This window comes from Chanodichthys erythropterus, chromosome 3 (genome assembly GCF_024489055.1).
Source record: "Chanodichthys erythropterus isolate Z2021 chromosome 3, ASM2448905v1, whole genome shotgun sequence".
NCBI classification, from domain to species: domain Eukaryota; kingdom Metazoa; phylum Chordata; class Actinopteri; order Cypriniformes; family Xenocyprididae; genus Chanodichthys; species Chanodichthys erythropterus.
In genome coordinates, this window is record NC_090223.1 from 37,446,727 (window position 1) to 37,463,484 (window position 16,758).

The 16,758-nt window shown below is 38.5% G+C and overlaps 4 protein-coding genes across 4 annotated transcripts; all 4 read right to left on the minus strand.

Annotated features, from left to right (window-relative positions):
* Positions 1-2,477: 2,477 nt before the first annotated feature.
* LOC137017647 (Ig-like V-type domain-containing protein FAM187A) lies at positions 2,478-3,873 on the minus strand. Its single transcript, XM_067382101.1, has one exon. It carries the CDS (start codon positions 3,871-3,873, stop codon positions 2,611-2,613), a length of 1,263 nt encoding a protein of 420 aa, XP_067238202.1. The 3' UTR covers positions 2,478-2,610.
* A 69-nt stretch (positions 3,874-3,942) lies between these two features.
* ccdc103 (coiled-coil domain containing 103) lies at positions 3,943-6,170 on the minus strand. Its single transcript, XM_067382102.1, has 3 exons — positions 4,801-6,170; positions 4,534-4,663; positions 3,943-4,416 (listed from the first exon to the last, which is right to left on the minus strand). The coding sequence occupies exons 1-3, from the start codon at positions 4,956-4,958 to the stop codon at positions 3,943-3,945; spliced, it is 762 nt and encodes a 253-aa protein (XP_067238203.1). The 5' UTR covers positions 4,959-6,170.
* Positions 6,171-6,296: 126 nt separating this feature from the next.
* rpl23 (ribosomal protein L23) lies at positions 6,297-9,474 on the minus strand. The gene is made up of 5 exons (XM_067382103.1): positions 9,403-9,474; positions 8,283-8,366; positions 6,889-7,017; positions 6,696-6,809; positions 6,297-6,421 (listed from the first exon to the last, which is right to left on the minus strand). The coding sequence occupies exons 1-5, from the start codon at positions 9,413-9,415 to the stop codon at positions 6,339-6,341; spliced, it is 423 nt and encodes a 140-aa protein (XP_067238204.1). The 5' UTR covers positions 9,416-9,474; the 3' UTR covers positions 6,297-6,338.
* Positions 9,475-10,073: 599 nt separating this feature from the next.
* On the minus strand, positions 10,074-15,857 carry si:dkey-283b1.7 (von Willebrand factor C domain-containing protein 2-like). The gene is made up of 3 exons (XM_067382119.1): positions 14,699-15,857; positions 14,287-14,416; positions 10,074-11,323 (listed from the first exon to the last, which is right to left on the minus strand). Exons 1-3 carry the CDS (start codon positions 15,050-15,052, stop codon positions 11,079-11,081), a joined length of 729 nt encoding a protein of 242 aa, XP_067238220.1. The 5' UTR covers positions 15,053-15,857; the 3' UTR covers positions 10,074-11,078.
* Between the last annotated feature and the right edge of the window lie 901 nt (positions 15,858-16,758).

The following is a 16,758-nucleotide window of genomic DNA, read 5'->3' on the forward strand; positions in this document are numbered from 1 at the left end:
AGTGACTTAGTTAAAGAAACATAATGTGTAGCATACTACACACATACTAATAAAACTGCGGTTTTACCACTACTGCTGCTACTTTTATGGTGAAAAAACGCCCTCTAGCGATTACATCGATTGGGGCCATGTTTATATTATCCTGGGACCCGGGAATAGTCTTCTGTCCTCTGTAGTGGACATTATATTTTAGTGATTTTCTTTGACGTCATACATGGTTGTATGTCTGGATGTCCTGTAAGGAGCACATTCAGGGCTTTGCAGAGAAACCAATTTTTTAGAGGTTTCCATATGACAACAACAACTCCTTGGTCTTTAAATATGACTGAAAATCAAATTTAGCTTTCTTTTGGAAATCATCAGATTAATTTTCAAACTGTTTGTTATACATCAACATCTCAGGAAAAATGTTATGGAGTTTCTAATCAAAATATGACTTTCTGTTGAAAAACAGGGCATTGATTTCATACATGTCCAGTGTAGAGGACACCGGGACTTAAATCATGTTTATCAGGCATTTTATGAGACACAACAAGTGAATAGGGAAAGAAATTATACATCAATATTCCTATTAATTATTAGATATTATTATGAAAATGTTGCCAATTATTACTGCCATTATTACACTTCTTTTTTCATTGCATGTTGCTCCAAGAACACATTAATATGCAAATTAGATACAGTGTATAGATGCATTGTAATGAATGGAAAAACTCATGTATGACTATTTTACCCACAAACTGCATAAAGTAAAATGGTATACCGATTCATTCTGTTCTATCTTTCATAACATAGTTGAGAATCAAAGTTTGGTTAAAAAAATCCTGAAGCCTAAAAATTGATTGTTGAATAATAATAAAAAAAAATCCCATTGTTTTTGCCTATACATGTCATTTCATGCCATGTTATTTTTTAAACAACTTAGTCCTGGTGTCCACTACAGAGGACATAGCATAATATATGAATAAAATATATATTTTTCAAAAATATTATTTTTTTTCTTATCCTCTAAACAATATAATGACCTGAAAAAAAATACTAAATTCAAACAACTCAGGAGGATATAAAAGTAAATTATGAGAACAGACTGCATTGAATATCTAAGACTTTTTATTTAAACCAGAAAATAAAACAAACCTTTAAATAATAATCATAAAAATGTTACATTGTAAAATGAAGAATTACTTAAATTTCTAGGTCACAAATCATTGGAACATTTAAAAAGCCCCTTTTGACTGTGCAAAACAGTAGATTTTTAGACCTTGAAAAGTAATGTGAAATAAAAAAAAATGACCATAGGCATTTTAATTAACATTTTAATTACCAAAGGCATTATTAATCATCATAGGCATTTTAATAATAAATATTTTATTCCTAGTTATGCTGAGCTTTATTTATTGTGTAGAAATTGAGCAAAAAAATATTTTTAAAAATTCGTACCCAGTAAATCATGAATGACTGGGAAAGTCATGTGAATTAATTTGTTTAATAAAGAATATTTAGCTTTTAAAACTTCTGAATTCTAAAATTAAATTTAAAGAAACCATTTGTGTCCATAGATTAAAATATATATGCAAAAACATTATATCCATGCATTTTATATTAACATTATATATAATTATTCGTTGTACAGTATGTAATGTTTCTCTTTTTTTTCTACATTTCTGTATTTCAAAATAGTAATAAAACAATGTAATATAATTTAAGCATTTACTCAATAAAAGAAAAGTACATTGTGATTTAGTTATCCTCCATCTCAATCTGTTAAAGAACAGAAACATTTCTTAAAGGGATAGTTCACCCAAAAATGAAAATTTGATGTTTATCTGCTTACCCCCAGGGCACCCAAGATGTAGGTGACTTTGTTTCTTCAGTAGAACACAAATGATGATTTTTAACCTCAACTGTTGCCGTCTGTCAGTCGTATAATGCATGTCAATGGTAACAAAATCTATGAGAGTAAAAAGCACATGCACAGACAAATCCAAATTAAACCCTGAGGCTCGTGACGACACATTGATGTCCTAAGATACGTAACGAACAATATTTATATTATTTTTTACCTCAAAAACTGCCCAGAAAACGCGTTCTGATGACGGAAGTGATCTCTCGCACTTTGCTTCAATGAGTGCTAGATCACTTCCGTTGTCAGAGTGCGTTCAGAGCTCACACACCGGATGCTGAACGCAGTTGGATATAGTGGTGTTTTAGAGGTAAATTTATTAAAATTATATAAATAATGTTCGGTTTCTCGCACAAACCGATCGTTTCGTGTCTTAGGACATCAATGTGTCGTCATGAGCCGCAGGGTTTAATTTGGATTTGTCTGTGCATGTTTTTTCGACTCTTATTGTTCGAGTTCCCATTCACTCGCATTATTTGACTGACAGGCAACGGTTGGAGTTAAAAATCATCATTTGTGTTCTACTGAAGAAACAAAGTCACCTACATCTTGGATGCGCTGGGGGTAAGCAGATAAACATCAAATTTTCATTTTTGGGTGAACTATCCCTTTAAAGACTCTATTCAGAAAATTCATTAAGCAGCATATTTTATTTAATTTCACGTTGCACTTCACAGTAAACATACGTCAGTATAATTGCTGCACATTCAAGATCTGTTAATATCTGCAAATATATCTTCCTTGCTTATCTGCCAAATAAACCTAACTAACACAGTCAAGAGAAACATAGCTGTAATGCCAATGTAGCAAGCAAGTATAACTTGTAGTGCATAGACAGACTCCGGGTCAGAGATTTGACGCAAACGTCCCAAGCGCAGATACACCCCCAGTCTGATCTCTGCAGCCAGCTCTCCTTGGAGCCAGCAGAAATAGGAGCCTTTATCTTCCAGACGCACAGGCCTGAAGTGTAGGTGGTGACCGGTGTCAATGAAGACACGAGAAGTCTTATTCAAACCCTCCAAATACTTAGAGCGATAAAGAGGTGCTGAGCCTTTATCCCAGGCCACAGCGAACTGAGGTTTGGCGCCAGGACAGGTCAAGACCAGATCAGAGTCTGCGGGGTGGTTGTGGAAGTGGATGGTGACACCTCGATCATCATACTCGAGGAACTTCAGCAGAGCTCGTCTCTCTGGAGATGTTGTAGGTTTCGGAGGGCAGTTGGTGTGGCAGTTCCTCACCTCAAGCTCGGCTCCGTAGCCACTGCCTGAAAGTCCAAACTGTTGGGGAACGGCTGAGGAACCGCAGGAAGCCACTGTGCCCGATTCATGCTGATAACGTACATGGAGGTAAATGCTTTTGACATAACAAAGTCCCACACGCGTCTGCTCCCCCTGGATGTCACAGCGGTCACATTTAGACCATGACCAGTAGCTGGTGAACACTTGAAACATTTCCATTTTCATTTTGACAGACTCTGCTTCTTGTACTTGAGATCTCTGTTTGACATTCCAGGGAAATAAAACTTGACGGACCTCCTGGATATCAACGTCGTAGCCGTAGAAGAATTCACCAGAGGCCGTGCCACAGATATAGTGTCCCGAGTCAGCTTTCTGGACCCTGAAGATGAGAAGGCTAAACAAACGGATGGAAAAGCGACTGTGCAGATCTGACCCTCTGCCAACTTTGGATGATTCCACCACTGTTGTGCCTTCAAAGTCTGTGAGGACCTTGGTGTTCATGGAGCCAATTTGTTTTTGATAGTACCATACCACTGAATGAGTCTCCTCCGGTTTGCAGTGACAAGGAAGTTCAATGGTCATGTCGGCTATGAAGGCAGCGGTGTCAAAGACGAGAAATGCAGGACAGGGCCTGCTGGCAAAAATGTCCTCCTTATCCTCAGGAGCCTCATAGGCTGAAAGTAACCATGGGAAGATGGCTGAAAAACAAATGACCAGCACTTCTTTTAACATATTTCTGCTGGCGTAAAGTACCAAAAACTACGAAAACAAAACAAAAAACTAAGGAGTTTTCAATAGAAACTATTTTTGGATGCCATATTTCCCCATTAACCCTTTAAGTTTTATTGTAATGTCAGTCTCATCGTCCTCCACATGTGTCAGACTGGCCTCACAAACCATTGAAGTGTCAGAAGAATCGTCTTTAGAAGTATGATATTCTCCTCCTACAACTTTTAGCTTGTTGAAAAGCTCCTCACAGGCTTTTTGTTCCGTGTGACTAAGAAGAGACTGGTTGAGGCCGAAACGGCCAGTTCTAGAAAGGCCGTCCAGCACTCCAATCACTTTTTCCTCGTCCCCTGACTTAAGACACTGTGACAGAATCAGAAAGAACTCGCCTAGAAGACCGAAGCCAACCTCAGTGCTGAAGATTTCCTGCAGAGCTTTGCCTCCCAAACTTACAAGGAGGCTGTACTTTTCAGAAGAGCTCCCTGCAAACCTGCGCCAGTCACGGATGAATTCTGATGCACTTCTTGGCTGGATCTCAGATACCTGAGGCTAAAGACAATAATGTTAGTCATACATTTCATTGTCAAGACGGATCTAGCATCCAGATTATCCATTTATTCGCATGTAAGAGAAAATATAGGTCAAAGGCTTCATAAAATGTCTCACCTGGACCTCATCAGCTGAAGCACTTTCATGCTTTGTCCCAAAAGCAATTGGATTCCACGGCTGCTTTCTTGGTGCACCAGAGATGTCCTTTCTATCTAGAGGCTTTAAGTGAGATGCTAGTACTATGTCCCTGAAATTTAAACATATTTAATCTTCACAACGGTTACAAGAGAGAAAAAAATAATAATTAATAATTAAAGTTTCAGAATTAGTAATCGTTTTGGGTCACAAATGTGAATTACACAGTACAATAAACCAGAAACGTACCTGAATTCTTCATAGCTGCCAACATTTTGGCTCAAAGCACGAAATTTGGCATCGTTTTCCCTCTGATATTTCCTGTCCGCTTCCAGCGCCGCTTGTAGCTCTTTTTCAAGACAGCTGAAATTTATTACATCAGATTTCTCCATACCTGCTCTTGACATTTACCGACAAATATGGTCGTAAAAAGTCGCCAAAGGTACTTTTTGGAGTTGATAATTTTATTTACCTCTATAGACAGAAATGCAGCAACTTCTTCGGTTGATCTAATAAGAGTGCAGCTGACTTGCTAGCTCACGCCACCATACAAACAAACTGGTGTCCATGACAACCACACAACGCATACACCGGCAGAAACAGCTAGTTTTATTTTTTAAGGGCAAATTAAACTGTGTAAACATTGCTAAAACATATAAATTACAACGTAACAGCCTCTTTGAGGATTAGTCTTATATCAAAGCGCAACTCTCATTGTATTCACTAACTCAATTTAACGATATTTGTATTTTCTAAGCTTTAATTAGTTTGGGAAAAACATTTCTGGCGTTTGTAACAAATGTATTCCAAATGTTTAGGAACCTCAGTTAGTCTTTTAAAAAATATAAATACATAAATTCTAACCATTAACTTATTTCAAGCCAATTAAAAACATGTCATCGAGGTTCATAATGCATTACAGAAGAAATCTAGCTTTAAAGTACTTAGATGTCAGTCCTCAAGATGTAATATTTCCCATACAACCGCATTTACCACATGTACTGCAGTCAAATAAAACTTGATATGCCCAACAAAGTCTGTCAAACCTTTGTGTCCTAAATGTCGCTCTATACACTATGTACTCATCCATGTAGAGTATGACCTGTTAGGTCACCATGATTTTGCCAAGTGAGACATATTCCTGGATCACCACATTTTGTTGATCCTGGAACAACATTCCAATCAACCAATCATATTTGAGGGACAAGTCGACAGTTTGTCTCAAGTTTAGGCTTACAACCAGGGTTAGGTGCTTCTACATCAATGTTATTCACCTATCTTTCCCCTCTGATTTTAGGGATGAGTTATGGGTAGGTTTAGTGGTAGGAACAGGGTTGACTAAATTTTCAGACTGGAATGTTGATCCAGGAACATGTCTTACTTGGCAAAATCATGGTGACCATGAAGGTCATAAGGTTATTTTGCCATTCAACAATGCAGTCTAATAGACCCTTACATAATTAAAGCTGCGACAGTTGAGTGCATGCAGTGCCCAACATTCCACACTTCGTTTTTCCGTGAATTTAGTGCATCATCCGTGTATTTAAAGTGCACTTTCTTTTTGGAATTTTCTGTATTAACACTACTCATACTTAAATGTCAGAATACATACATATACAAATTGGGACACATCTCTTGACTTCTGCATTTAATAAAATGTGATATGAAATCAAATCAAAACATTGCAGTTTTAATTGTATAGTTTCAAGACAATTCCCTGCAATCAACAGACAGTGACACGAGCGTAAACTTTGAGTTTTATTGAAAACGACAAGCCACATTTGCGCTCAGGCAATGCTACCAGCATTGGAAGCAATCCTGGGCCACAGGTCTGCGCATTCCTTGGCTACGGGTCCTGTGATAGCTGAGCCTAAAAAAAAACAAAAAAAAAAAAACAAAAAACAAGAGAAACAATTTAGCACTGCACCTGGACTAAATCTTGAACTAAAATTAAAGTGACCGGTGTCAAGAACAGAAGTTGAATGTTCCATCACGGATTGAGATTGTACAGCACATGGCGACTGCCATCTCACCCAAGAGCAATGGGATATGCTATTTCCTTCTACGACGACTCACCCAGCCACCGATCAGACAAAGCAAGTGCTTTAAGAAGGATAATGAAAGATCTGAAATTCACAACTCACCTTTCATTTCTCCTTTGTTATTTACTATGACCCCTGCATTGTCTTCGAAGTAAAGAAACACGCCATCTTTTCGCCGATACGACTTCCGCTGTCGTATCACCACCGCAGGATGCACTGGATTAAAAGAGGACAGCTGTATAAGCACATATGCTTCTCATAGAGTGCAGTTGCAGCAGGCTCTGAAAACACTCACCCTTTTTCCTGAGCTCTGGCTTGCCTTTCTTCACTGTGGCCATAACCATGTCGCCCACACCAGCGGCAGGGAGCCTGTTCAGACGACCCTTGATGCCTTTGACGGATATGATGTACAGGTTCTTGGCACCTAAGCAAGGGAAAAAAGACAGAACAGTGGAACTAAATAACTGCGCAATGACCAAATTACTTGCCTACAGCAGAGGTCTTCAACCCTGCTTCTGAGGACCCACTGTCCTGCAAAATGTGTTTCCAACCTGCTTCAGCACACCTGACTTTGATTTTCAAGCGAGCTTGATTAGCAGGTTCAGGTGTGTTTGATTAGGGTTGGAGCTAAACCCAGCAGGACAATGGGTCCCCAGGAGCAGGACTGAAGACCTCTGGCCTATAGTTAAAGGGTCAGTTCACCCAAAAATGAAAATGTCATTAATTACTCACCCTCGTGTTCTTCTACACCTGTAAGACATTTGTTCGTCTTCAGAACACAAATTTATATTTTTGATGAAATCTGATGGCTCAGTGAGGCCTGCATTCACAGCAATGACACTGAACCTCTCAAGATCCATGAAGGTACTAAAAACATTTAAATCAGTTTGTGAGTACGCTGGTTCTACCTTATTATAAAACAAGGATATTTGTGTGTACCAAAAAAAAAAAAAAAAAAAAAAAAAAAAAAGGACTTTAAAAATATAGTGATGGGCTGATTTCAAATCACTGCTTCGGAGCTTTGCAAATCTAATCAGTCATTCGGAGCGCCAAAGTCACATGATTTCAGCAGTTTAGCCATTTGATAGGAAATCCGAGTCACTGATTCGAGCTGTAAAGCTCCGAAACAGTGTTTTGAAATCAGCCATCACTATATTGTTAAAGTCATTTTGTATTCTCGTCACTTTATAATATTAAAAGGTAGAAACACTGAACTCGCATGAACCGTTTTAAATATGTCTTTAGTAGCTTTCTGGGCATTTGAAAGTGTAAATGATCTTGCTGTCAATGGAGGACTCACTGAGCCATCAGATTATCAAAAATATCTTAATTTATGTTCTGAAGATGAACGAAGGTCTTACAGGTGTAGAACGACATGAGGGGGAGTAATTAATAACAGAATTCTCATTTTTGGGTGAACTAACCCTTTAAGTTATATTCTCATGCTGCAAGTTAATGTATTGAATTGAAGTCTGCGAACCCTTAGCCAAGAAAAAGCATGTGACAAACCACAAACATTTGTTCCATCACGGATTGAGATTGTACAGCACATGGCGACTGCCATCTCACCCAACAGCAATGGGATTTACTTTTCCTTCAATGACGACTCACCCAGCCACCGATCAGACAAAGCAAGTGCTTTTTTGAAGGACAAGAAGTCTGTATGCCAAATGTTGTTAGATCTCATACCTGTGTTGTCAGCGCAGTTGATGACCGCTCCCACTGGGAGACCCAGTGAAATACGGAACTTGGCTCCCGATGACCCACCACGTCCTGAACAGAAAGACAAAAACATTATGATTTAACAACCACCAAAATATGTCAATCATATTTGCTTTCCATTTAGCAAGCCGGTATATTTTTATTTACATATATATAAAAAAGAGAAATAAATTATATAAACCATTAACTCTGCAGCCCCAAGAAATCTAGAGACTTTAATTCTAACTACAACTACAACCATGCTGACAGCTGTACATACTAACTTTTTTTGAGCCAATAACACTGCAAAAACAATCATTAACAACATTAAAACCATTTACACCTCATTACAATGGAACAAAATAAAAAATCTGATACAATTTCTGTAAGTAATAAAGGCTTTTGGTACATAAAAAGACACCTAATGAAAGTGAATGTGATAGAGGTTATCTTTCTACATGAATTCCAGTGTTTTCGACAAAAGAAATCAAGTTAAACTGGTTTAGAACTAGTGCAATTTAAAAGAAAAGACGTTTGCTTTAATATTAGTCTTCAAATGTCTAAATGTTACTGCTGCAAATTTAGAGTAGTGAACAGACGATTGCTCTCTGACACCAGTCTTATTTCACTTCACACAAACAATATTTCAGAAGCTAGTAAACAAACAGCTCCTACACATCTCAAACATATCATTTCTCTAATAAGCCAACGTGTGATTCAACTCGCCCCATCCAGCCGAGACTCTGCCTGCTTCGCTGCATGTTTTTGGTCCAGTAAGTTACTCGAGTCGCACCTCCAGTTCTTTAATTGTTCATTTCACATGAAACGGTGTTCCAGAACTTGCTTTCGCGCAACAAAGTTTGCGTTTGAAGTGTTTAATCATCACACTACTGCCTCCACGAGCTTGGCTCTGCGTACTTAGCAAACATGGCTTCTCCGGCTAGCTGCAGAGGTACATAACTATCTTTATCAAAATATACTTGGGAACTGAAATCAATATATAGAAAATATAATTCCTCTATGATCAGTTAAACCCGTGTATTCAGTTTGGGGGCTTCCGAGTCTGTCATTTCAAGGATGATTCTGGATTTTCATGTGTGTTTCTTACCTCTCTTAGACATTGTCGCCGAAAGGGAAAGAGGAAGAGACAGAAAGGAATGATGGGATATATTCGTGCGCGCACCACAGCTCTGACTGCTTCCGGCGCAAACTTCACCGTCTTTGTCTGCGTGTCGCCACCTAGCGTGGCGTATGTAGCCTTTGTCTTTCAAACAGAGCAAATACATTGTCATTAACGTGAAAATATAAAATAACGTGTAAGACATGTTGAATATGATCATTAATTTTTGCAGCTTGTGGAGTTCATGAAACTTAATTGCTGCTCACATCAAAGACATACCACCAAATACTGAAATCCATGTTGGTTTTTCACTTAAACTTTGTACTTTTATACTTATATTGTTATGTGTATAATATTATCTGTGAATAAAAAATGAAATGAAATTATGGGCTAACTTTTGGAGCCCACTGTCTATTAGCTGAAAAAACTACAACAAATTTCACTCAGATATTGCTAATAAATTTCACAGAGAAATGGCAAGTAACATAATGAATTAAACGTGAAATTTTAAAGACTGAAATAGTATTTTCTTGTAAAATGTAATCCGATAATCTTTGTTTTATTTACAACTTTGAAGAATAATTTTTACAGTGTAGCTATATATTAATTATGCATGTGCGATGTAAAATTACAGCTTAAGAAACCTGACTCACAGCTTCAGATAGGCTATAAATACACTATGTCATAATTTAAACTGAAAGAAATTGTCTGTTTTTAATTCATAAATACAATGATGCCATTATATTTACATGCATTTTGTAAATTAGTGAGATAAAATCAACAAAACTTAAAAGATGCAATGATTCAAATGTTCAAACAAGCAGAAAATACTCAAACCTGAGGTGTTTTAATACATAAATTATATGTTTCCATTTGACCAGCCCTTTGAAAATGGGTGTTTCAATTGCATGCTCCACTTCCCATCTAAACAAATCGTCTTTATGGAGAACAACATTTTACTGGTTATATCTAATACAGCAAGACTTTTTGTAAAATCTGTTAGAATGAACACTGAAATTATTACTTAAACTCATCATACTGGCCATAGAATAAAACATTTAGAAGTCAACCAAAAATTCAACAACATGAACGAGATGGAAAAATGGGAGATCATTTTTTTAAAAATACAATACTATATTTAAATGTAATGCTGTATAACTGCATCTTAATAAGTAGTCAAAATGATATACAGTAATATACACACATTTACACTACCGGTCAAAAGTATGGGGCATTTGATCACAAATACAGTAAAAATGTTGTGAAATATTATTACAATTTACAATAACTATATTAATATCTATTTTAAAATGTATTTTTAAAAGCTGAATTTTCAGCATCATTCAGTGTCACATGATCCTTCAGAAATCATTCTAACATCTTGATTTGGTGCTCATGAAACATTTCGTGTTATCATCAATGTTGAAAACAGTTGTGCTTGCTTGTGGAAACCCAATCTTTGGAATGGTAGTGTACATATATAGAGTTATGGAACATTGTGATATTGCTACTGCATGTTGCGAATCTGGTTCAGGGTGGGCGGGGCGTGGTGAGGTTGGCTGTAGAGGTCAGCATTGGCAGTTATCCCAGTGCAGGTTGTGTTTACACTGGGCACTCCATCCCCTCCTGCCTGTCAGGAGAGCTGGTGCCAGGCACACTTCCCTTCACGGGATGACATCCAGCCTGGGCGAGAACACTCTCTCTTTCTCCTTCTCCTGCTCCTCCATCTGTTTGGATGTGTTGTCGGAGTCAGTGGCTTCATTGTCTGTTTGCTGGCGCTCCTCACAGGTAGCGTGAGGGTGCGTCTGCCACGTTCCATCCTGGTAGGTGCAGAAACACACCGTCTGCTCATCAATCTCCACACGTTCTCCAGCTGAGATCACGCGATTTCCAGCAAAGCAGTTTGGCCCTTTCATTAGGAGACAGGAGTGTTAAGCTCAGCATTTGGGTGGAATTATAACTTCGCTTATAATAGTTCACCTAAAAATTAAAATTCTGTCAGCATTTAGGTTACTCATGTCGCTCTAAACCTGCATGACGCAAAATGAACTGTTTTTATTCATTTAACCACTTTTTAAATTGGTGACTTTTGTGGCACTTGTTGTGTGCTCACAAAAAAGGGTGGCATGATTGGAAAACACTGTGGTCGGAAAAAGAACAGTCATGTAAAAATAAGGGAGAAAAAATGAAAATGCAGAGTTTTTTTTTTTTTTTTTGGGGGGGTGTATAATCAATAAATCTGCCACAATGCAGGAAAAAGCATATAGTCCAAAACAATGTTGTTGTTTTTATTTATGTTTTATTCGTAACACTTTATTTTAATGTGTCCTTCTTACACGTTACATGTTTTCACTATAGTAATAACCATAAATTAGGCATAATTACATGCTACTAACCTAAACCAAACCTAAACCTACCCTAAAGTAAGTACATGTACTTAAAGGGATAGTTCAGCCAAAAATGAAAATTTGATGTTTATCTGCTTACCCCCAGTGCATCCAAGATGTAGGTGACTTTGTTTCTTCAGCAGAACACAGATGATGATTTTTACCTACAACCGCTGCCGTCTGTCAGTCTTATAATGCCAGTGGATGGGAACTCGTACAATAAGAGTCTAAAACACTTCCATAGACAAATCCAAATTAAACCCTGCGGCTCATGACAACACACTGATAGTCTAAGACTTGAAACGATCAGTTTGTGCGAGAAACCGAACAGTATTTATATCATTTTTTACCTCTAAAACACCACAATGTCCAACTGCATTCATCACTCGATTCGTGAGGTCTGATCACGCTCTGACAACGGCAGCGCGAGACATCACTGACGTTGTCAGAGCACGATCAGACCTCACTGAGCGAATGCTGAACGCAGTTGGACATTTTGGTGTATTAGAGGTAAAAATTATATAAATACTGTTCGGTTTCTCGCACAAACCCGTTTCGTGTCTTAGGACATCAATGTGTCGTCATGAGCCGCAGGGTTTAATTTGGATTTGTCTGTCGTGTTTTATTTACTCTTATAGTCCAAGTTCTCGCTGACTTGCATTATACCACTGACAGACGGCAGCGGTTGGAGTTAAAAATCATCATTTGTGTTCTGCTGAAGAAACAAAAGTCACCTACATCTTGGATGCACTGGGGGTAAGCAGATAAACATCAAATTTTCATTTTTGGCTGAACTATCCCTTTAATTAAAGGTGCAATATGTAGTATTTTCTGTCCGCTAGAGGTCGCTAGAGGCTTATCCAAAAACAAAGGAGTAGCTTGATGATGCCAAGTTTTAGAGCAGAATCTTGGGACATGTGGTCTCCATCTCAACGGACGGTGCAAAAGAATAGTGATAGGACTCGGGAAGAAATCATGTTCATAGATGCAATTATCAATGTTACTGTAGTATGAAGAAAGAGCAGGAGCGAGTGTTGTGGGAGCTGAACGAGGACTCTGGAGCGATTGCGTAACACACGCCTCACGAGCAGCTGAACTTTTATTATGCCACAGTCGCCGGCGCTGCTTCCGCTTTTCCGGTCATGAGTATGAGGTAACGCAGCTCTGTTTATCATATTAGATACATTTGAGTGTGTTGAAAATGATGTTATAACGTTACTCTGCGCGTTCGTTCGGCGGCTGCTGTGAGACACTGTTACACACTGCAGTAAGCTGATCGATTTTAGATTATCATATTAAATGCTGGATGGCTTGTGTTGGTAAATGGCATGCAATTAATTTTAAAACGTATTGTATGATGGAGAAAATTCTGTATTACTGTTACTAAAAATAAAGCTGCATCTGAATATGCTATGTTAGCTACTTGACAAAACAGTGTTTTTCTCTGAGGCATGGTAAAGCATGGTACTCACAAAAAAAATTAGATTTAAACAATAAGACTAAACATGTTGAGCTATATAACAATAATTAGGTTTCTGTCTATAAAAGTATCAAAACAGATGTTCCCTTGTCTATTAAAACATGTTTTTGGTGTTTCCATGGTTTCTACAAAATCAAACCGGAAACCGAGGGTAACGCGGGTATGACACAATTGACAGGCGACTCCTCACACGTCCCGGAGCCTTGGTTAAAACTGCAATTTAACTAATAGTTGGAAACATTTGGGATATTGTAAGTACTCAAGTGAACAAAATATATAACACTGGCCTAGTGGATTTTGGATATTTTACTGCAAAATTCTTACATATTGCACCTTTAATATTACTCAGTAGTACTTTTATGTATAATTACACAGTAATAGGGACACATTAAAATAAAGTGTAACCGTTTTATTTTTATGTTCCACAGAAGAAATAAAGTCATGCAGGTTTGGAACAACATTAGTGTGAGTAAATGATAACATAATTTATTTTTAATGAAACTATCCCACTATTGCTCATGAATAGAACTTACCAGGCAGACGCCCACAAATGCATTACATTTATACACAATGTCATACATACTTTCATATATACATGTTTTGAAATTGATACATATTATTACCCATTTCTACATAAACATTATACACACAATCTGTCCACCTCTTCTTGCCTTCTGTTGTCAGGAATGGCCTAATGCCCCATAGTGCCTGTGCCATCCCAGCACGCGGTGAACTAGTTCCTATTTATAGACGCCATGTTGGTAGTAAACAATCTATCGAACAATTCCATTGCATCATTCTTTTTCCATGACATCACTGCGAACTATGCAGTAATCAAGAACAAATCGATCGAAAACAAGAGGTGAGGGCTCCACATCACCAGTGTAACTTCCTCATTGATCCTTGTGAGTTGCACAACACAACCTACATGTCTCTCAAAACACTAGATGCATGTGATGGAGTTTATAAAAACATTACGTTGGATGCATGTGTAAGGACTCTCACCGCTTTTGCACACAGGACAGCAATGGTTGGGTTCATATACAGGATTTACACAATGTAAGGCAGGACAGCCGGATATGGTGCAGTAAACTTCTCTGTTGACTTCACACCGGCAACGCTCACAGGGTGACAACTGTTTTAAACAGGAATGTAAATGTGAATATAAGTAAAATATACTGCCTTAAAAGAGAATTTAAAAAGTCAAAAACATAATATATCACGGAGTCAAACAATTATCATGCAATTAATAATATGTCCCAACCTACATTTCCTGAAAATTGTGTAGTGTTGTGATGAAAACAATGAAAAAGGTTGTTATTCTATGCTATGCAAAGTTCTAGAAAGAAAGAAAGAACATTTAGACCAATACAATAGTGACATGTATTTTCTAGCCTAAGAACTTACGCTGACTCACCCTAAATTCCTCCAGCATTCTGTAAGTTTTTCCTTCATACACGCAAACTTTACTGACGGCTTCACACACGGGACAGCACGACTTGAATTTGATGCGCGTGCATCTCGGGTGTATCCGCGGGCACTTGGGTTTGACACACACGGGTCCATCCTCTGTGCAGGTGCAGGGACACGCTGTGGAGCTCGGATAATAAACTTCTCCGATGCCATAAACAAAACCTTGATCGTCCATACAGAACTTGCCCCGATAGTCACCAAATTCGTATTCCAGCTCGGATTTTGAAGAGTACTCTGATGCGCTTTGGAGAACGAAGCACTGGAGCGCAAACGAGAAGCACAGGGCGAGAGATCGCATCGTTACTGGCAGTAAGCTGTGGACTGGTGTGTCTTCATGCGCGTGGGTCAGTGCGTGAACATTTGCCCAGTGACATACACGAGAGAAATGAGCCACCTCTAAATGCCGCTGTCGCTACTGTACAGGCTTGAGGGCAACTTTACTTCAGTAAAAAACAAACTTTCACGTTAGGCTACATTTATTTTTACATTATAGCATGTGATTGCGTTATCATTTCTGAATCATTCTAACCTTTTAAAATATTTTATAATATTTAAAGACTTTTCCCAATAATATGGGACCGATGGAAGGATGGACAGCTGGTCTGGGAGCTTCACAGAAAAGGTGGATACGTACCGATCCAAGTGGTGCCAATTGACGTCCAGCTCTCCCTCTCTGGACGTCTTGGTTTGAGCTTGACCAAGTCCATCTCCACCTCTGTGGATCTAATGGGTGGAGGGATAGAGTTATGGGTAGGGTTAGGGTGTGGTTGGACCTTCTAGCTCTACCCATTACGCCCAAATTACATCTAGAGAAGGGGCTGGACGTCCAGAGACTTCACGCTCCACCCATGGCTCTGCAGTGAGCAGCCTCTCTCTGATCTACAGCGTAGATTGTTTTCATCATGAAATTAGACGAGTACTTTTACTCCTTTTCTGCCATCTGCTGGTCAAATAGCAGTGGAATGCTTATTGTGTGCAATAAACAAAACTGTCCCAGACTTGGAACCACACAATATAGTGATCTCTGCATTGATTCTGGTCTATGCAGGACTTCTTAAATGAATCTAAATCGTTTTAAATTTTGTCAGCTACAAAAATGCTGGGTTAAAAACAATCAAATTTGTTTTTTTGGCAACCCAGTGCTGAGTAAATACTGGACAAAACAGATGCTGGGTTATTAGGGCCCAAGCGAAAATTCGCGCAGGGCCCTCTTGTTCTTCTAAGGATTATTATTATTTTTTTTTTTATTTTTTTTTTTTTCCGTCTTCCGGGGCTTTTTGGGGGCCTTAACATGCTCAAAAACTCTTGAAAATTGGCACACACATTGGAATCCGCGGCCATTAGGACGCCGGAGAGGCTGGTACCCGGGCGTGGCAGGGGGCTCGACAGCGCCCCCTTGAAAAAAAGTCTGAAAATTTGGTCCATATATTAAACATGCTTGCACGTATTAGTATGAAACTCGGTACACATATAGACCTCATCGGGCCGAACAACTTTCGCGCTCTAAGTTAATCGCCACGCCAACAGGAAGTCAGCTATTAAGGGTTGTTTGAAAAACGCATGCTCTGGAATTTGATATACTCCTCCTAGACGATTAATCCGATCGCCACCAAACTCGGTCAGCATGAAGTCAAGACACTGATGATTAAAAATTGCCAGGGGGATTTTTGATATCTCGAACGGTTTGGCCGTGGCGAGGCAACGAATTTATGGCGAGAAAAAGGAAACAGGAAATGTGTTATAACGTCTTAATACATATATTGATCTTTATGAAACTTCACGAGTGTGTTCGTTATAGGAGTCTGATCACATGGATGTGACTATTGTGAGTCAAAGTTATAGCGCCACCAACTGGCAGCAGGAAGTGTATCACTTTTTGAAATGTTTTGAGATCACCCTCTTATTTTTACCTGATTTGCTTCAAACTTCATCAGTGTAATGTCAATACACAGCAGATGTAGACCTATGACAGGATTTTTGATATTTGAAATATTGTTGCCATGG

Bases quoted from the DNA above. Each gene is read 5' to 3' on its own strand.
- LOC137017647 (XM_067382101.1), bottom strand. From the start codon at position 3,873: ATGTTAAAAGAAGTGCTGGTCATTTGTTTTTCAGCCATCTTCCCATGG.
- ccdc103 (XM_067382102.1), bottom strand. From the start codon at position 4,958: ATGTCAAGAGCAGGTATGGAGAAATCTGATGTAATAAATTTCAGCTGT. The intron at 4,664-4,800 runs GTACGTTTCTGG...TTTAAATTTCAG, and splicing joins GGCAGCTATGAAGAATTCAG to GGACATAGTACTAGCATCTC. The intron at 4,417-4,533 runs GTGAGACATTTT...TATTGTCTTTAG, and splicing joins CTTCAGCTGATGAGGTCCAG to CCTCAGGTATCTGAGATCCA.
- rpl23 (XM_067382103.1), bottom strand. The intron at 7,018-8,282 runs GTATGAGATCTA...TCCCTTGCTTAG, and splicing joins CAACTGCGCTGACAACACAG to GTGCCAAGAACCTGTACATC. The intron at 6,810-6,888 runs GTGAGTGTTTTC...CTTTTAATCCAG, and splicing joins GCCAGAGCTCAGGAAAAAGG to TGCATCCTGCGGTGGTGATA.
- si:dkey-283b1.7 (XM_067382119.1), bottom strand. From the start codon at position 15,052: ATGCGATCTCTCGCCCTGTGCTTCTCGTTTGCGCTCCAGTGCTTCGTT. The intron at 14,417-14,698 runs GTGAGTCAGCGT...TGTTTAAAACAG, and splicing joins GAATGCTGGAGGAATTTAGG to TTGTCACCCTGTGAGCGTTG. The intron at 11,324-14,286 runs GTGAGAGTCCTT...TCCTAATGAAAG, and splicing joins CTGTCCTGTGTGCAAAAGCG to GGCCAAACTGCTTTGCTGGA.